This window comes from Equus caballus, chromosome 1 (genome assembly GCF_041296265.1).
Source record: "Equus caballus isolate H_3958 breed thoroughbred chromosome 1, TB-T2T, whole genome shotgun sequence".
Taxonomy (NCBI): Eukaryota; Metazoa; Chordata; class Mammalia; order Perissodactyla; family Equidae; genus Equus; species Equus caballus.
The window spans coordinates 50,483,374-50,504,295 of NC_091684.1; the positions used below are offsets into that span (position 1 = coordinate 50,483,374).

At 38.3% G+C, this 20,922-nt stretch overlaps 1 protein-coding gene and 1 long non-coding RNA gene across 51 annotated transcripts in view; one reads left to right on the forward strand and one right to left on the reverse strand.

The window, feature by feature from the left end:
- Positions 1-8,099, forward strand: part of LOC138916068 (uncharacterized) — an 87,997-nt gene extending 79,898 nt beyond the window's left edge. The window contains exon 4 of the long non-coding RNA XR_011422705.1: positions 5,032-8,099. This is a non-coding gene — a long non-coding RNA (uncharacterized lncRNA). The remainder of the gene's footprint in view (positions 1-5,031) is intronic.
- Positions 1-20,922, reverse strand: part of ANK3 (ankyrin 3) — a 627,813-nt gene that overhangs the window by 23,336 nt on the left and 583,555 nt on the right. For 35 of the 50 annotated variants that reach the window (XM_070225383.1, XM_070225362.1, XM_070225335.1 and 32 more), the window contains 7 exons: positions 12,138-19,964; positions 11,438-11,512; positions 7,873-8,004; positions 6,819-6,962; positions 3,806-4,114; positions 3,436-3,526; positions 802-1,180 (listed from right to left, as the gene is read on the reverse strand). In XM_070225383.1, the coding sequence (XP_070081484.1) occupies positions 802-1,180; positions 3,436-3,526; positions 3,806-4,114; positions 6,819-6,962; positions 7,873-8,004; positions 11,438-11,512; positions 12,138-19,964 (8,957 nt within the window). The remainder of the gene's footprint in view (positions 1-801; positions 1,181-3,435; positions 3,527-3,805; positions 4,115-6,818; positions 6,963-7,872; positions 8,005-11,437; positions 11,513-12,137; positions 19,965-20,922) is intronic. The other 15 variants (XM_070225455.1, XM_070225444.1, XM_070225451.1 and 12 more) reach the window with 3 other exon arrangements.

The window sequence follows — 20,922 nt, forward strand, 5'->3', positions numbered from 1 at the left end:
GCAAAAAGCAGTCAAAATGTAGGAAACAGAATTGATTTTTATTTTCTTATATCAATCTATAAGTCATAATTTCAGTTAAAAATTTTTTTTATATCTAAAAATGGTAAACCTCAGAGAATTAAAAAAATCTATTAGCTGATACCAAAAAAAGATATAAGTACAAAGAGGAAGCAAATAATTCCATGACAGTAAGGCTTTAAAATTATTAAAAACAAATATCAAGATAATTATCAACTTAGATATAAAAATTATTAAAATTGACCTTTCTCAATGCTGTCAAAAAACACTTGTGTATACCCACCTCATTTTAGGCTTGGGAACTGTGTTTCTTCACTTTCTAAGACACACTTTCAGGCAAGAGACCTTATAGAGTAGAACCCTCATAAGAGTCACATGCTATAAACTCTTTAAATTATGCAAAAGAACCAGAAAGGGTCAGAATAATTATCCTCTTTCCATAAGAAAGAAGACTGGGTTGGGAGTTACGAAACCTGAATCCCAGATAAAATTAATACTGGACCTTAAAAACTAGTCACTTAACATCTCTGTAATTCTTTTCTCTCCTGAAAAATGGCTAAAGAGATGCTTATTCCTTTTTCCTACCCAATGAATGAAGGTCAGACAGCATGTTTTACTCATACTTTCTTTACCCTCAACATTAGCGTTACAGTTTTTGATTATGCATTTATAATTTGGAAATAGTCAAGAACCCTGGACCCGTGCTGCAATATTAATCAAAAGAAGCAAAGCATCAGTACTTTCAGTTTAAATGACAGCATACTGGATAATCAGATGACGTACCTTTTGCTCAGACCCGCTGGAGCCCTCTTCTTCATGTAGGTTAAGCCTTGGCTTGCCGTCTGCGGGAGAAGTCCTACTCATCTTTTTCACACTGACAGGCACACAGGGTTTAGGCTCTTCTATTACAAACTTGCTGGTTTCTTCTAGAGATTTCTGATATGCTGCTAGTGATGATGCTGGCTCCTCAACACGACCAGATCCGTGTATTTTGGGTTTCAGAGTTTCCTTAGCACTCTGTTTCCCTACATCATTTTGAGATTCTGGAAAGTAAGATTTTGTCTTTGCTTCTGGAGTGAGCTCCACATGGCTTCCATTTGCTTCAAATTTTCCAGATTCTCCTTTGAGATATGAGGTAATGGAATCTCTACACTGGTCAGGGCTGCAGAAGATAAAATGCGGAAATTTACAATGGTAACATATGGCTGAAAATGGGCTTCACAAGCTCTAAATTTTTAACAACCATGTGTTTAACTAGTTTTGAAGGCGTAAAGTAGAAAGGCATGAAAAATCTGGTCACTGGATTTCAAACTCTGAGGAGCGCTCATGGATGTGGATATGGGGGTGAGGAGGTGATACAGGCTCCAGGCATCCCCAGCACTCCAACTCCCAACTTGGAGAGCTATGCTGTCACTGTGTTTTGTTTAACTGCACTTATACAGCTACTTGGATTCTCCATCTTCAAAAGTAATCCTGAGAGGTTCATGGACATACCCAGAGTTCTAGACCCACCAATCTAAAAGAGGAGGCTATCTCAAAATGCTTTTATATTGCCAGTGAAAAAACTGCTGACAAAGAACAAAATGAATTCCCGTGATGAGAGCTCTGGCATCCCCAAGAACTCCAAAGTCCAGTCTTTGTATATGTTTCCAGTTGTGAATCCTGCAGTCATGCTTTTCCAACCGTAATCCCCTTACTTGGTTCTTATCTTTCTCCAGTCCTGACCTCTGCTGACTCTCACTGGTGAACAGGGGGTTGGTGCTCACCTGTTGTTTCTGCTTCCTCTGAGAACTGTGTTCCTTTCAACTATTAAAAATCCTTCTCTTCCAACACTTTCTTTTAAACTTATTTCTAATTTTTACTAGTTTCAGGATAGGCTTCTATTTTATTTTGTAGCTTGTGTATTGTTTTTAGTGTCTTGGCTTATTACCTGTAGACTTCTGAAGGCAGTAACTAGAATAATATTTTACATGTATAATATATATACTATGTATACATATGTAAGTGTGTATGTATGTATTCTTATAAATCAAATTCTGATTATCTAAACATATTTATAAAAAAAAATCAATAGCACCCTATTCTGTATGTGTAAGAATAAATAGTCCCAGCATACTGTGAAAATCCTATAACATATTTCCTGCTGTGCAACAAAAATTGTGACTATATCTGAACATAGACATCAAAATTAGTGCTACTTGTTGTCTTTGCAATTCTCTTTGGTAGGTTGAACATAGAATACTTTAATGCTACCATTCTTCAAAAGGAGTTTTGTAAACTCCTCTTTGGGAATTTTTATCGAGCAAGAAGCTTATCAGCAATATGAAAATATTAAATATGGTTATGAAATAACCTCAGTTTTTTTGGTTTTGTTCTGTTTTGGCTGAGGAAGGTTTGTCCTGAGCTAGCCTCTGTTGCTAATCTTCCTCTTTTTGCTTGAGGAAGATTTGCCCTGAGCTAACATCTGTGCCAATCTTCCTCTTTTTTGTATGTGGGTCACTGCCACAGCATGGCTGCCAATGAGTGGTATAGGTCCACACCCAGGAACTGAACCTGGCTACTGAAGTGGAGTGTACTGAACTTAACCACTAGGCCACAGGGGTTTTCTAATCAACTGGAAAAGAGTAGGGGCTGGCCCCATGGCCAGGTAGTTAAGTTTGCACGCTCTGCTTCAGTGGCCCAGGGTTTCGCTAGTTCAGATTCCCCACATAGCACAACCAGATGCACTCACAACTAGAATATATAACTGTGTACCGGGGGGCTTTGGGTAGAAGAGAAAAAAAAAGATTGGCAACAGATGTTAGCTCAGGTGCCAATCTTTAAAAAAAAAACAAAAAGGGGGCCGACCTTGTGGCCAAGTGGTTAAGTTCACGTGCTCTGCTTCGGTGGCCCAGGGTTTCGCCAGTTCGGATCCTGGGCATGGACATGGCACCACTCATTAGGCCATGCTGAGGCAGTGTCCCATATGCCACAACTAGAAGGACCCACAACTAAAATATACAACTATGTACTGGTGGGATTTGGGGAGAAGAAGAAGAAGAAGAAGAAGAAAAAAAAAAAAGAGATTGGCAACAGTTGTTAGCTCAGATACCAATCTTTTAAAAAAAAAAAAAAGAGTAGTTTTCTAAAGTAAAGAGAACATATAAATGAACGTATAAATCTTTGGCTGGTATGTAAAACTTTTTGCATTTTACTTCAGGCTATCAATAGTTCTAAGAATTATATTTGAGTTTAGGGTAACTTTCCCTCTCCAGATTAGTAGAATGAACCAACCTTTAAAGCAGGTATTATCCCAAAACTAGAATTGTAATTTAGAAAAAGAGTAATTGCTAAGAAGCATATATTTAAAACAAACTATTTACATGTAAACACATGTAACTTGTGTTTCACTTTCCTTTTTCTGAAGCAGAGCCATACCTGTCATCCATTCGATCTAGTAACCCACCAATTATTCTTCGAGCTTGAGCCGGGGACTCTACGTTTCCACTTGATGTCTCGTTCTGCCAACCTGTAATTGAAGACATTTCCAGTTCTGCTTGCTGAACATGTTTAAGAATAGCCTGTACTTTTTCTTCTGTCATCTCCTCAGACTCTACTCCTTCTTCAAGTTGAATGTCCTCAAACAGAGATTTGAGTTTTTCCTCCGTCATCTCCTCATCAGGACCAGATTTTCCTTTCTCTTGCTGCTCAGAGCTTACTCCTACTTTTCTAGTCTGTTTCAATGATTCTGCTGGTTTAACATCTTTTGGGACCCCAGCCATACTTCCGAGGTATTGAGGATACTCACTCAGATATACATTCTCCAACTGGCTCTCATCTACATCCACTGCTTCAGGCATTTCTGTTAAAGGCATTGAGTCTTCAAGTTTGCTGTCTTCTAAGGAAGTGTCTTCTGCAGTTACAACTGGAGGTCCATCTGCTGAATGTTCTATGTTTCCCTGGGAAGGCACTAGCCCATCACTCAGTCTACTGGGGGTTCTTAGGGGAGATTCTATACTAGAGATATCACTAAAATAATCATCTTGCTGGAAAGGGGTGGGTGGTGTGTAGTGCAACCCTGTGGGAGTTTCCAGTTCCACTTGAAGGGAAGGATAACCTATGGAAGACAGTACATTTGGACTGACTGGAATGAATTAGAGTACATCAAACAAAAACACATGGAATGACAAATTATATCAGGTATGAAAATGTAATGATGAATTACAGAATAATGATAAATTTATTGGTTTAGTTCAATTAAATGTAATACAATGAAATAAAAGACTAGTGCAAACTATAATAAAATAGAATACTAATTAAGATATAGATTGTTTCCATCAATTTTGGTAATTTTAATACAGTAACTTAAATACACAGACTAATTTAATCTGATATAAAGTTAGTTGTCATTATGTAAGATACATTTACTCCATGGCCAAATTTATTATCTTTCTACTTTTAGCATGCAAAATCCATACTGTGGTGGACTGAATAGAGCAAGCCACAAGAAACCAATTTTTATAATTAATAACATAACTTATTTTAAGAACTGTACATATAAGCAATACTATCCAACTCTAGTTCTTACTTATTTCACATGAAATTTACAGCAAAAAAATGAATTTCATCTTTGGAAAGAAATTATTATTAGATTTTGGAGCAGTAGCACTGGGGAAAAAAATCTGAAAAGGTGTTAGGAAAAGGATTTAAAAAGCAGATAAAGTAGAAAAGACTCCATGTAAAGTTTTCAGGTGTCATAATGTGACAGAGATGAAAGGGTTGTGGTGTATATGGAGGTCTTAGTAAACTTAGTGATAGGGGTCCACTCAGAACCACGAATCAAATAAAGAGAAAAAAGAAATGATACACAACAGAGACAGGAAGAAAACCGTTTGCAAAGAGCTCTCTGAATATTCACGACAATGCTATGAAACATGGAGGTTTATTAACCAGCCTACACAAAGGGGAAGGAAGGAGCAATTCTCTTGTTTGAAACTTTGCTGCATGGACTAAGGGAGTATTTTTCTTCATCAGCAGAGAGAAAAGTCAACAAAGGTCTGGTCATGGTGAGGAAAGGAAGTTTCACAAAAGTTCAACGAAGAGGAGAGACAGGAAAAGAAAGGCAACTAAGCACATTTTCTGAATTATTGGTCTATAAAGCTAAAGCCTAATTTTTCTATCAGTCCAAGGTAAATATCAACTTCGGTATTGTTGTAAATTCAAATTGCTATAGGTAAGTGAACATTTTTCTGTTATGGTCACCTCTAAACCAGAATCTTGCTGAAAACTTGGCTAAGATTAGCTGAGGTTCGTAATCTGCACAAGTGAACTTTACTTCATACACACATCCCTAAATTTGCCTCAGAATTTTTAAAATGAGGAATATAAAATATTAAGATGTAGTAACAAAAAACTCTTGTGAATTTATTAATGATATTTTGATTTGTAAATGTTAAAATTAAATGAAGTTTTCAATTCCATTGAATACTTCCATTTTTTCTAGTGATCTTGTTTATTAGAGCTACTTTTCTTAAAAAATTTTTCCCAATAAAAAATATTAAAAGATTCTATAAAGTATAACTTGGCAATAATACATAATATGATATTAACACTAGTCTATCTTTATCTAGTGCAAAAAGAGTTTGGTTACCAATATATGGTCTCACATATAAGCCAGGCCTTGAAGAGAGCTTTTTTCCAAGGTTCTATGGTATTTATAAACTTAAAAAGAAAACACTTTTGACATTATTACCCATCATATATATGTTATGTGGATAACAAGGTATGCTTTAAATTTTCTGTTGATTTTAACTTTAGTAAGCAGAAACTGTTTAAGAATTTGAGATCTTTTGTCATATAACATATGCACAATTAGGAGTTATTGATTCTTGTTAGTCTAACTTTGCCAGTTTAACAATGGAAAAAATTGCCATATTTTTCAAAACTTGAAATAGTAGAAAAATATCCCTAGCTCCTCTTCCTGCCTTCATACCATCATCGACATTTTTTGCTCAAAATTCATTATAGGAATAAATTTCCATTTGTGAAGGAAGACGAGCATCTTGAAAAACATAGTAAGATATTTGTTATACTTTTCTTAATACTTTGATGAAAAAGCCCCAATTTACATAATGAAGATGACATTATATAAATTAAACTAATGTGAAAGAGGAATTATTATGTTATTAGTGACATCTATGCTCATTGAATTAGATTATGTTGCCTTTTATATACGATAGACAAAGTAGGGTTTTTCTAAACAATAGTAGCATATGAACTTAAAATAATGCTAAATAACTAATACACTTTTTGAGTATACATTAGACTTTTTCAGTACACACTTTAATAGTTGATCCCCAAAGAGTAATTCACCATTTTACTTAACAATTTGTATACTATATGCTTAAACTTGACCTAATACTTGCTATTGGCAAAAAGAGCTTACACTTTGGTTTTACTCATATATGAATAAAGTTCACTAGTTTTTTAGGTTAATATGAAAATGACAAAAGCAATGCATCTCTAGATATTAAGTTTTCTTCTATTTGGTCATATTAAATATTTGAAATACCAACTCTTTTAGTTAACTCATGCTTTTGTACCTCATTTTTCATAACTATTTTATATAAGTTTGTCTAGAGTTTATAAAGGTTGTTCTATCAGAGTGTTTATTTGCAGACTCTGGCAGAGAAAATGTTGTGAAAATGAGAAATTAAGTCAAGCAAATCACAAGTCAGTTGGTTTTAAGTGACTGCTTTGTTCTACTGCACTTTTGAATTTTATCAAATGATTAAATAAATATGAACACTAAATTCAATTACCATCAACAGGGTCATGGAAAACATTGTTCTCATCTGCAAAACTTCTGGTGCCTGAAATATTTCCATAATCAAATATTGGTCCTTCTAGCAGAGTCACTATATCTATTCGATTAATTTTTGTCAAGACCGAAGTTAAGGCATCAGCTGAAAAAGGAGAAAAAAAGGTTGAAACTCCAATTAAATTATTTTCTTCCAGTCATCACAATATCCACACAAAGGCATGGCTTTCTTGCCCCTCTTGTCATTTTCACTCCTCCAAATCTGCAATATCCCTCTCCAGAGGGCTCAGAAAGCTCGCTGCTTCAGGGACGACCGGTTACGGGCTTAAGAATCACTTTGTGAAGCTGTGTGTGATGACAGCAACATTCACTCCACCGTAAAAGGCAGACCAGATGGGCTTCAAAATAGCTAGACTCTTTTTAGTTATAAGAGGATCTAATAAAATTTTAAAATGTTCCTCTCCTTTTAGACTGTCAAACTGGGTCACCCTCATATTTGATGCTTAGCATTTTAATGACTTACTAAGGTCAGGCTGACACAGGCAAACCCACAATAACTTAGTCCACATTGTCATGGGTTGGCACTTGTCACCGTATAGCACCACTCCCCTCCCACCACCCCAAGAAAACTAAACAAAACCCAACAATATTAGGGAATTCTCTGCCACTACAGACCAAGCTGAATAAAACGATTTGATCCTAGAATTTGATTTTGTCCTTCTCTCTCTACCTACCTGCACATCCATCTCGGGCTATAGCAGTAACGTCACAGTCTTTCTGACTACCACCCCCATGATTTAACAGCTAAAACTGTATTTTTATTTTTGATGGTCACAGAGAGAACTACCGATAAAAATGAAAAAAATTCTCTACTACTTGCCTTCTAAAAAGCTAGTTCCTAAAGACAGTTTAGGATGTTAGCATAAATTAAACAAGTATAATTTCAAAAGACTTGCTATTACTTTATGATCACTCTGATTTTGTTAACAGTAGGCTTATTTAAAATATTGGATATATGCAGTTTTGAAAGTTAAAGTAATATAATTTCAGCATACTTGTAGCATTTTTTCCGTCTCTGGTAACCCATTTTTTTAATAACATGAAGCTTTGAGAAATTAAAGAATTTGGATTTTCCACACGTATTTGATTGATTTCATCCACTGAAAAATTCAGTTCCCTTGCCAGTTCTGTAGAAAAGAAAAAGAGTTACTAAGATTTCATATTTTACTTTTATCACATATATTTCATAAAAGTAATGCTGAACTGCCACAAAAAATAAAAAGGAAAGGAATTTTATAGTAAAACCCAAGTACAGCCGTGGGCATTAATCTTTATACACTTGATCTCTTGATTTCACAGGAATGTGGTGATCATACACAGGCTGTGATATAATTCTCCTGAGGTTATTACTTAGTTACAATCAGATTCCCTTTAGAGATTATTTCATAAAGATTCTTGATCTGTACAAAGAGGATGTTGCTGGATTCTTTTAATGCAGCCAAATTATTCTCTGCAGTTGAGCAAACTTCATACAAGATAGTAGGGATATACAATTCATAAATATGGCACAAGAGATGCTGGTAGGATTTTCCCTAAGCAATCTTCACGAAGTACATCATTTATGCACATAATATTCTACTCTATATGCCTCCAAGTTTCATGAACTCCACTTAGGAGGTTAAATGATGACTCCAGGCTAGATCATTGTCTCTCATATGCTGCCACCTGTGTGAAAAATAAAAGGGAGATAGGTTTCTGTCCTGCTAAATGTGTATACCTATACACTCGATCCTGTAAATGCAGAGAGTGTCTTTAGAAAGACACATATAATGTGACTATTAGTGGCTGCCTGTGGATAGGGAAACTTAGGAGTCAAAGATGAGAAGGAGACTTAGTTTTCACTGTATATTTTTTGTACAATTAAAAATATTTATCAGGTGTGTATTACTGTAAATGATTATAAAAAGTAAGAAATAGGAAAAAATTTTCCCATGGAAAAGCAATTGGTCAAGATTCTCTCCAGCTTAAGAAATATTTCCAGCAAGCTCAAAAAAGTCCATATCCTTTGACCAAGTGATTTCACTTGTGGAAATCTATCGTGAGGATACACAGGGTTGTACACAATGATTTACAAACATGAATGTTCACTGTAGGCTTGTACTGCTGAAAAATTGAAAAGACTCCATGTGTTGAACAAAAGGAAAGCAGTTAATTAATGTAATGCACTGGCTTGCAAACTGCTTTGATCAGGCCTACAGTTAGAAATACATTGTAGATCATGGTGTTTATATAAATGAACCCAGATCTTCACGGAGCAAAATTTAGCCTTAATACATGTAATACACAGACATTTTCTTTTCCATTCTATTCCATTTAAAAACAAACACAAAGCATGGATTGGATTCCTGACTCACTAGTGCACTGTCACCACTGTAGAGGATGTCTATTAGATGTGATTGATCCATTAAAACCAACATCAGAGAATGGTAAATTTTGTATAAACTATGTAATTACAAATAAAAAAGCAGAAAATTACATTGCGTATATAACATTTTAAAAGCTTTATATCAAATAACCAAAGCACATGAAGATGTTAACAGTGGTTCTGAGGGTCAGATTTAAATTTTGTTCTACATGCTAATTTTCCTAATAATCTTCACTGAGCATTTGTAATACAAATTAGAAAAGTTCATTTTTTAATTTTTTAGAGTTCTTTATCTCTTTGTGTTTTAAGAGACTACTCCTTACTGCCCAACAAACCGTCATAACCAAACTCTATCCTTTGTCTGGAGACTCAGTGGGGAGCAAAGATACACTGTCACTAATAATTTTAGTTTTATGACTTTGTCTTGCTATTCTTTTTTTTCTTTTTAGGAAGATTAGCCCTGAGCTAACATCTACTGCCAGTCCTCCTCTTTTTGCTGAGGAAGATTGGCCCTGAGCTAACATCAGTGCCCGTCTTCCTCTACTTTATATATGGGATGCCCGCCACAGCATGGCCCGATAGGCAGTGCATAAATCTGCACCCAGGATCCGAAACAGCGAACTCTGGGCTGCCAAAGTGGAGCACGCAAACTTAACCGCTGCGCCACTGGGCCGGCCCCTGTCTGGCTATTCTTATGTCACATCTTCTTCAAAAATTTACTCTGATAAAGTAAGGACTGGATTTGCTTCAGGAAAATAATCTAATACTTATGGGCATGTAATACCACAAAATCAATATTTGCTCCAGTATATTTTCAGATTACCAGGTCCAATGTTAAAATATTACTATTAATTTTATGTTAGCAAATATTTATACATAAGGAATTGCTATTAACTCTCAACAACCTGCAAAGGATTACTCAGACCACCTGTCTTTTCAGAGTTCCACTAGGCTTCTGGTCATCAGCAGTATGCCTGAGAGCAGGTACTGGGTGGAAGGAGAGAGAGGGTTGAACATGTGGGGGAGACTTAGGGCATTCAGAGGAAGAAAATGCAGATGACCTGTTGGCCATTATCTACTTTCATATTCTCCCTTTTAATAGCATAGATCATTGTTTCTCTGAGTACAGAAGGTATGTCACTGATGGTATGCAAGATGACTTTCAATGTGACAATAATTAACATTTATTTTTTTTAACTATTATGTTTTTTGGCTGTGCATTAGATAAAATACATTCAACCTATAAAAGAAAATTTCTCTGATTCATGGAAGGTAGGATTTCAGGGGCCAAGTTAACATCAAAACCACAAAGCAGAATTGTCTAATTGACACAGAACCTTATCTTCATCTTTAATGAAGCTAAATCAAGCCAAATATTCCTTTTCTACACACTGATCATAAAGTTTGATTCATTTCACAGAACTCAACTACTTTCGTAAATTGAATAGATTTATTTATGTGTATCCTATTTTTAAAAATTTTAATTCAAAATTTAAACTTACTGTCACCCTTTGTTTTCCTGTTACATAGTGAAAATGATGTTGTTATGATATATCTTGTTATATAGTTAGTGAAATGATCTACCTTGTTAGATAGTGAAAATGATCCTTGTTTTCTATTATCAAAGTGATAAAGATTTCCTTTTAAATAAATCTTTAAGCATAAAAGTGACTCCACTTAAAGAAAAGTATCAGGTAAATAAATATACAGATAATATGTGTATATCAAAAATTGTGACAATGACTCATGAATGATCAAAATGTGTGAAACTTAGGCATGGATTAATTGAACTGTTGCCTAAGAGAGGTGTTCTAAGGGCATAAACCATATTTAAAATAGTGGATTATTTAAAAATCATAGGCCTTAGCCATGTTTTCCTTTATGCCACAAAACAAATTTGCTATTAGGTAAAAATCCTATGTTATTAGAAATGGCATTGTGAAGAAAATGTTTCAATTTAAGGTGAAATTAATATTTAAATTCCTATTATTTAGTGTATACGCATCAAAAAAGCTTTGAAAAACACAGTATCCAAGGTTTTATCAGTAATTATCTCTAGGTAGATAGAATTATGGGTAATAGAAACAAATAATGAGTAAAAAAACCTTTCTGTTTCTCTGGTGATGAACCGCCTGGGAGTAAGACAGAGAAATTAAGAAAGTGTATTTGTTTCACTCAGGAGTGTACACACTTACCTGTCCAACTAAGTCCCAGGTGATCGGCTACTATTGCCATCCTGATATCTGTCCGTTCACATGGACTCTGTGGACCTACGATTTACAATTTCTTAATTAAAATAATCATCAAGAAAGAGACGATACTGGAAAATTGCTTTTAGCAGTACTCAGATTTTACAGAGAGACTAATGCTAACACTGTACACTTAAATGTGTCCTAATCACCTACATGAACACTGCTCTTTTCACACGGCTCACTTGATTTCACCTGCATCAGGCCAGATGTCAGACTACACGGATGCTCAATGTAATGGAACTGAACATGCTGACGAGCTCGCTACTTTACAACAGTTACAGGGTTGTTGTGTTGGTCAAACACCATGATGGGATTTCAACATCTGTGCTTTTACTTTGACAGAATCATATCCATTAGCACATTCAAAGAAAGAAAAGTTGCTCATCTTGAATGACACCAATATCTTCAGCATGCTTCCTTAGCTATCTACAGTGTAGTTTGGTTAAAAGGCAGAAAGAAGAGTATATAGACAGCACATACAGATGACAATGACAGAATGAGAAACTACGGTTAAGTCACTCCACAGGCAATCACAACGGTTCATGCACTAGGGTCTACGAGTTGGAAAGTGTTTACAAACTATGCTCGTTCTCCAAGATGTGAGCAAAGAGTGCTCGAGAAACCTGACTGCCTTCATTCTCACCAGTCCTCCTACTGCTCCTTTTCTCACTGCCGGCCTTTTCACTCTTTGATTTTAAAGGTGCTGCCTCTGTTTTCTTATCTCTAGCAGACTTCGTTGTAATTGAAGGCTGGCCACCCCGGGAAGTCTCGGACAACGACGTGTTTCTTGAGGTACTGTCTTCCTCATCGGACACCTCGGACTGCATCTTTCTGTCTTCTTCAGAGAGGCGGTCCACAAGCTTTAAGGTCTCACCACTAATTCCCTTAAAATATTCAATGGAATGTTTACATACTTCCTTAAGCTGACTTTTCCTAACTTTAACTGTGGTAGTGGTGGTGGTGGTGGTGGTAGTGGTGGTGGTGGTGGTGGTGGTGGTAGTGGTGGTGGTAACACAGGTGGATCTTACCTTTACTGGCAACTTGGATGGAAGTTGTTTGGCCTTGCCTTTCTCTGGCTGCCCTTGCTTTTGTGTGGCACATGCTTTTCTAACTGAAGCTATGTTATCCCTGTGTGTGTTTTTTACTGGAATTCTGGACTTTATATCTACACATGAAGAAGCAGCCAGCGTTTTGGTTTTCTCAGATTGACTAACCTGCTTCATTTTACTCACTTTAATGTTTGGCATGTGATTTGGTGGGAAGATATCTTTGGGTGAAGTGGCCTTTATGGGGAGTTTGGATTTTCGCCTAGTCCCTATTGATTCCTTTGTCTTTTGCTGCTCTCCAAGAACTTTCTGCTTATCTCTTACACAGTGTCCTTGCAGTACCCCTGCCTTTTTTCCTGATGAGCTTTTCACTGGATTAGCTTTCTCTGTGGTACAAGTGGGTGCAGAATGTTCTGTCAGAACTACATTATTTGTAATGTTATCTGTCTGTATAGTGGAAGAATCCAAATTGTTGTTGTTATTAAAGTTATCTTTTTGAAAATCATGTTTTTCTTGGGGCCTAATGCCCATGTGACTATTGGCTGTATTTGAAATCATTGTTATAGTTTCATTCTCTAATCCCTGACAATTGGTCATCACAGCTTCTATCTTATCTGTTACTTCTCCAGGGCCTTCTTTCTTCATGGTCATGGTAGATGCAGAGATTCCCATTTTTATAGGCGTACGCAACTTGGGGTCAACTTTAGAGGTGTTAGTGGCTGCTGCTGCTTTCTCCAGGGAGCCACTACTGGATGTGCCTTCCTGACACTCTCCGCTGGTCGGGATGCTGGGGTTAGGTTCGACTGTAGGTGCCTCTACATTTCTCTCTAGATTGGTTTCTACAGTGGTGTCCCCTGACTGTGGCTGTGGTGTGGCAGTGACCATACTTTTATCCCCTTCCCCCTGGTCCCCTGACTTCCCTTCAGAAGTATGCTCACCAATCTGGAAAAATTGGAGCCTCTCTTCAACAAAATCCCTCTTGCTCATGTCAATTGCACCACTGCGAGTCATCTCAAACATTTTTCCTTCATGAAATGGGAAGGGGTTAGGCTCACTAGTTGGGGTACTTTCATCAGTTGGCGTTCTGGCTGGCGTTGTATCAGGGGTTGTTGCTGGAGAGCGGTCTTCCACAGCCAGACCAAATGGCTTAGTTTCATCTTCCCGTGATTTACTGTCAAAAACTTCATCATCCCCTCGGTTATTAGACCAAGGGTCAAAATCTAGACCTTTGGTAGCTACTGTTTTAAAAGGAGTGGCAAATTCTTCATCTACTTTGTAACTGAAATAAGTATCAGGAAACACTGATCTGTCAGGATGTCTGCCTTCTAGTGTGAAAAACTGAGCCCCTGACTTCTGATCAGTCTTATCAGGAGTCTTTTCAGATGAAGAACTTTTAGAAGGTGGCTTATCTTCATCTGGTCCCACCCTTCCCTCCTCCTCGATAACTTCAAGTTTACTTTGGCTAAAGGAGCGATCAGCTGGCTTCAGAATGCCCTCCGTGTTCCAGATATCTTTCTTAATTTCCATGGTTTGACTTGGGAATTTGGAATCACTCTCTGTCAAGCCGTCATCTTCATCCTGCAGGTCGTAGCCATCCAGGGAGTCAATCTCTGTGGCATCTGTATCATGAGAAAACTCTGCCGTGGTGGCAATGGAACACTCTGTGATGGACTGGTCATTGTTCCCATTCTGGACCGTGTCATTCTGAGGCGAATCAAGGACAAGGCCAAATTCATTATCTTTTCCAGATCCATTAGTTTCCAGTTCTTTCTGGTTGGAAGGCTTTTCAGCAGAAGCTTTGGATTTTGTCATTCCTTTCTGCTCATCATCCACTTCCTTTAACTTGAAGGTATATTTTTTAACTGGGACAGGTTGATAAATAGATTCGTCATCGCTCGAATCACTGATGTCTGCCCCAGGAGGGACTGGTGAAGGTGGCTGCACTCTGATGACCGGTTCAGCCAGCTGGTACTTGTCATGTTCGTCTTGCAGATTGACTTCAATCATGTCCACCTCTCTTTCAGGGAGATAATGATGTTTCTTATCTGACTCCATCTGGTCTGCATCCAGCGGTGGAGGAGGGGGAAATTCAATATAGGCAACTCTGTTACTTTTAGGTCTTTGGGTAGAGTCTTTGCTCATGTTGTTAGGCATTTCCCGATCGACTGTCGTTTCCTCCACTGTAGTCTGCTTTAAGGAGGCTGACTTGGCTGGCTCCTCCTCCTCAGATTCCTCAGAAACCTCCGGAATTGGGCTGGGTTTGCCTGGTATATAAGCTATGAGCGAGTCTGGTGTCTTAGACGTAAATTCATAACTCACTTCCTCTGAACTGGGTGTTTCAGGGGTTAAAGGGCTTTTCCCAGAGCTGTCTAGAAAGGATACTTGCTCTAGAGTATCATCTTCTGGACTACCCTGGGGAGAAGGAGGCTGCTTTTGCTGTCTAGTTGTATAAAAGGTCCCCCTGGTCTCTTGTACTGTCTTACATTCCTGACTTATGATTTTTTTTACACTTCCTTGTTGTATCTCCTTTTCATATTGCTTCCCAACCTGTACAAAACTGACATAAACAGGTAAAGTTTTTATCTCTTTCCCTCCCTCTGTCTGGGCTAGTGGTGCAACTTTTTCCAATCCATCAATGGGACTGTGGTCGAATACATCACTAGAGGGAGATTCCTTTCCTGGGCTAAAGTCTAAAGAATCAGGAGATTTGGTGGGAGAGGTTTCGGTTTCATCGAGAGGCGGGCATAAGCCTATATAACTCTGATGTTTGGAAACTTTGCTGATTTCTGAATAGGTAACTTTTTCATCTTCTATAGAGTTAAAGTGCTGTGTCTCAACTGTCTCTTTACTCATCCTTGACTGGGGTAACTTTTGTGATAGTTCATGTTTTGGGAATGTCGACTGCTCACAAAAACCATCGGGAATATCAGAAGACAGCATTCTTCTTTCCTCCGCAACTCTGACTGGGATGTGCGACACCGCTGCGCTCTCGCTTCTCCTGGAAGGTTGATCGACAGATCCACCTGGATGTTCCCCTTCTTTAACAACATATTCCCTATATAAGACTTTTTTGGAGGGAGATTTTACAGTCATTTCCTTAATTTCTGAGAGAGAGCCATTTGTTAACAATTTGTGTTCTCTCTCAGTCACAGACATAAATTCATTCCTTTCATCAACAATTTTACTTTCAGAGTGACCAATGTGATTCTCTCTTACATCATGAACAAGTACATGCGAAAGTTTTTCTTTCTGAGACTTATTGTTAGTGGCTCCAGAACTTTCCCATGTTCTAAAGACCTTTTTGTCCCATGGTCCCTTAGTTGCTAAATCTGTTACGTGACATGTCAAGTCTTTAGCCTGTTGCTCAGAAAAATAGTCAGGCATTGCTCTACTACTTGACCTTTCAGTTCTCTCTTTACTCCCATCATCAGAACCAGAATCATTTACAACAATTTCGTTGCTTTGGGCATGCTCATCTTTAGCTCTTAATACCATAAAATCTTTTTGCACAGAGACACCTTCATCTGAGAGGTCTATGGCCTTCTGCTGTTTTTCTCTAGCGAAAACTTGGTAGACAGGAAGCTTGCTCTCCTGGATTTTTTTAACTGGGATTCTGGATTGGCCATCTGGCTTTTTGTCTTCTTGAGACATGTCCTTACTTTTTGCCTGTGTGCCTTGTTCAAATTTTAATCTAATGGAACTGAGTTTGGATTGTTTGAGCTGAAACCCAGACTGGGGCCCGTCTGGTGCTTTGCTCTGTGAAATACTTCCTTTGTCTTCCTCTGTGGACTTGCTCTCCTCAGTCTGTTGGGAAAGAACCCTCTTCTCCGGGCTGCTGGGCACACTGGATACTTTCCTCTCTTCGGCTTGGGGGAAGCCTTGTCCGTCACGGCCAGGCTGCCTTGCCTTAACCCACTCATCATTGGATGCCAACAGTTCTGTTAGCAGTACTTTCTCAGGGCTGCTACTGGTAGAGCTTTGAGAAGAATATTCTTTGCCATTTCTAGGGCGAGGCTTTTTCTCTGGGGACTGCAGTTCATCATTTAGCTTTTCAGTTTTGTCACGAAAAAACTGTGACACTTCAGTCAGTTTTTCTTCAGCTTCCTTCACAGTCCTGTCCACCCTATCTTCATATATCAACTTCTCTCTACCTCTGTCTAATCTGTCCTCAGTAAAGCGCATCCACATGGCATGTTTTGGACTACTAACATCGCCAGAATAGTGCAACACTGTCACTTTATCAAAATGCTCATCTTTAGACACTTTACCTACACCATTTTCAGACACATCTTTATAGATTTTGGAGAGAATTTCTTTTTTGGGGGCAGTGACTACTTTTTCTCTGGACCGCTTATCAGACCCCTGTAACTCTGAGCTAGGGGGTCCTGTATGGTCTGTAACCGATTCCTCGGTATCAGAATGAGACACATCTAGCTTTTCTGACAGAAGCATTTTCTCAGCAAACCTGTAAGACTCCCCTCTTAGTTCTGACAACTCATCGTCATGGTATTCTATGGAGTGTTGACTCAAAAGCTTCAATGTTTTATAAGAGTCATCAGATATGAGTTGAGCAGAACTAGGGCGACTATCTTCTTCTTGGGACACAGGAGTGTTTACTCTGGAAGACTCCAGATAAGAAGGCAGGGACTCTTCAGCAGTAAGTTCTTCTTCTTCTTGCTGACCCTGTTCCTCTGAACAAGGAAAAGCATCGTGTTTTTCTGGCAGAAACTCTTTTAGGTTAATATCTCCCCGGGATAAGTCTTTCTGATATACATACATTTCCTTTTCTGGATGCTTTTTGGTTTCTCTAATAATGACTTCAGTGGGTTCAGCTTGGTTACCTTTTTCGATGTGGACTTCTATTATACGCTCCAGTTTGGGTTTCATTTGGTTGTCCTTCTCTGCATGCTGGGCTGAGGTTTCAGCAGCAGACTTGAGAACCTCTGGAGACACTGCCGACTTATGTTCAAACAGACCTGCCAGTTCTTTGGAAGGGTCCCGCCCGGACTGAAAGGCCTTCATGATGTCATGGACTGACATGGTTTCTTCAATCCTTTCAGACGCACCTTCACCGCCTGGTGGAGAATGATAAACCATTCTGGTGGTCGTGGTTATGTGAGTCTCTTCTTTAACACGCATGCCTTTGCTCAAAACTCGATTGTGGTCATCTTCTTCACTACTGGCTTTCATTTGAAATGCTTTAACTTTTTCTTTAATACTAGAAGTGGTGGGCTTTGGTTCCAATTCCATAAATGTAGGGGAAGGTTTGGGTGACACAGGCTCCTCTGGTTGGGATTGGGGAGCATCTCCAGCCGAAGGCTCATAGCTCCTGATAACATGAACCACTTCAGTTCTTGTTTCTGTAATGACAGGAGGGATGGGGACTTCATGAAAAAGTGGTTTAGGACCAGTGCTTTCAGCACTTTGTGGGGCCGAAGGTGTTTTTTCACTTCTTGTTTCAAAGCCACTGTCAGACAAGGGACTTTTATCTTGGTCATGTTGAGAAAAGTCATCTGGAGACTCTAAAATGGTATCTGTTCCAAAAAAGGAATCGGCCATTTTACATAACTCCTTCTCAGAGGTGGAAGGCCTCATGGAGGCTGGCGGCATTTTGAGTTTGTGTTCCTGCAAAGCAATTGCTGGTTTTAAAATTCTTTTCTGTTTCTCTTCACCATCCTTCTTTGCATCCTCAAACTTGTACTTTAAGTTTGTCAATGAACTACTCCCAATATCATTTGTTAGGTAATCAATAACTTTGGTCAAATTATAATCCTTTTCAGAGGCGGCTTTTGCTTTTACTTGCACTCTCTCTGGCAGAGACGGAGAAAGGCTCGCAGCAGCGTGTTGTCTTGCTTCTCTTATTTCTTCTGAACTAAATTCTATCCAGTCGTCTTCAGGAGAGTGTCCATTGTCACTCTTTGGTGATTTGGGTGGTCCTTTATTATCTACACACACGTCTTTTTTAAGAATTTCACTAACTTTCACTAAGTCTTCCTTTACTTTCTCAACAATTTTGAAAGGTTCTTCATCGTCAATTCTCCCTTCTTTTGGGAGCTCAGGTTGGAATGGTTTCTCCTCAGGCACATCTGTTTGTAGTATTGCAGTCATCCGCATTAGGTCCTCTTTCATTTCAGCCACGTCTTTTAATATCTCCTGACTGGAAGATAAAGAAGATGGTGTAGACAGCTTAAGGGCAGAAGGTGCAAGGAACAAAGACGACTTAACTGGAGATGAAGTTCGATTGAAATGGGGCTGAGGACGCGTCTCCGTAGTCAATGTTTTTATGGGTGACAGCAAGGCTGCTGCTGATTTTGTAAGTGAATTAGAGTCTGGAAGTTTCTTTAATGCTGGTTCTGGCAAAACATTGACCACAGAGTATACTGGCACTGTTATTATTGATGAAGTTACAGATGAGGTAGTTGCAGATATTGACGACCCAAGGGATGTATAGAGTGCACTTGCGGAAGGAGTTCTTAGAGACTGAAAAGCCGACGGTGCTGAAGAAACATATGACCTGAGTGGGGAAAATGGCATTGCTGTCGTGGTAGAAAACCCTTTTTCAACTGTGTCAGTGGCTGCATTAACCACAGAGCTCACAGAGTTTGTAGCTGTAGAAATTTTTTCCTGTAATGTGGCAGTGGCTTTGCATCCATTAATTAAAGTTGAAGATGATGGATATTTCAGAGGGGAAATAGAGCCGTTGACTAATGCTACCTCTGCATGTCCAGGCATCTGTTTCACAGGTGATGAGAGAGAAGAGGCCATCGTAACTTTAGCCGATGAAATGACATCAACTGCTGATTTAGCTGGAGACACTACTAACTTTAAAGGCGAAGATATTAGCGGTGCTGCTGATGTAATAATTGACTTAAATGGCAAACTTGAGGAATACATATTAATGTTTGATTTGGGGGAGGCAGGGGGTGTCATGGTAATCGATGACCTCTCCAAAAGAGACCCTGCTGTAGTCACTGGAGAGGTTCGAGAGGAAAACGTGGAGTTGGATGCCAGCCCTTTTAAAGGCGAGGCCTCTGTGACTGTGGGAGCTCTAACCAGGGTACCAGAGGAAACTTGGACATTGTATGGAGATTGTGACACCACTGTTTTTATTGGCGAAGAAATTGTCCGAAAGGATCTAATTGGAGATGCCACGTCACTAATGGATTTAACTGAAGATGTAGTTGATGCGCCTAATGTGGATTTGATTGGAGAAGGAGTCGAAACAGACCATATTGATTTTAACGGAGAAGCTGATGGCGTATTAGAGGAAGAACTTGATAAGGAAGTGAAGCCTGACTTGGCTGGCCCGGGCACCGTAATCGGAGCTGTTGTCCAGGACTGGTATGGTCTTGCAGAAAAGAATGGCTTGTATGAGTAAGTGGTAGGGAGGGATCTTGTTGCTCCTGCACTCCGTTCAACTGTTTCTTAAATTTTAAAATGAAATCAAACACAAAAATCAACAAAAATGGTTGAGAAACAGAGAGACCAGAGAAAAAAATTGGTCAGTAAACTTTGAAATATTACAAAAGCAAGTACAATTGTTTGCATGATTTAGAATGGAAGAGGCAAAAGGAACAATTAAGTAAAAGAGGAAAAAAAAAGTTCTAAGTAAGACATAGACATAACTAATCCAAAGTTAAAAAAAAAACTAAATAAATAAAAAACAGAGCAATGTGAAATGAAAGACAGAAAAAGCACATCGCAACCAAATAAGCCAACAATGAAAAATAGAAAACATGAGGAAAGAATTAATGATGAGAAAAATAACCACAATGGAAAACTGTTCCCTTACTTCCTATTGACTTTCTTATGTGCTGGTTTTGAAATATCAGTAGCCATTCTGTTTTGCCTGTATAGGTACATGTTTATTTTGTGCAACCATATAACTCTCATTTTAGTAATTTCTAATGTTCTCTCTCCTCGAACCTTTTGGTGACACAGATTGCACCTACTCATAACCATATCAGTGTGTGTAGCTAAACATTAAATATCTAAAACTCTTTTTTAGAAAGCCACTCAAGCCTATTTCATGCAGAATCCAAAATAACTTTTAAGTGACAGGCAACTGGTGTGCAAACTGTGAAGCCACTGGGTTTTAAATCTGTATCTTCCATGCACAATTCGGTTATGCTTCACACCCATAAAAAGCCAATAAGAGCAAGAAATTTTCTGAGTCAGAATTTAAAAAAAAGAAACAAAGAAAAGGAATGTTTGCATTGATCTTTTCCATGCAGTATATTCCTTTTGATGAGGAAAAAAGAAAATGTAATATGAAATGATTTAAAAATGCATATGAACACACACACAAAAGGGAAAAAAACAGAAAATATGGTTCATGGTTACCATAAGCAAGCAAAGCAACTGAAAACATTTTATCATGCG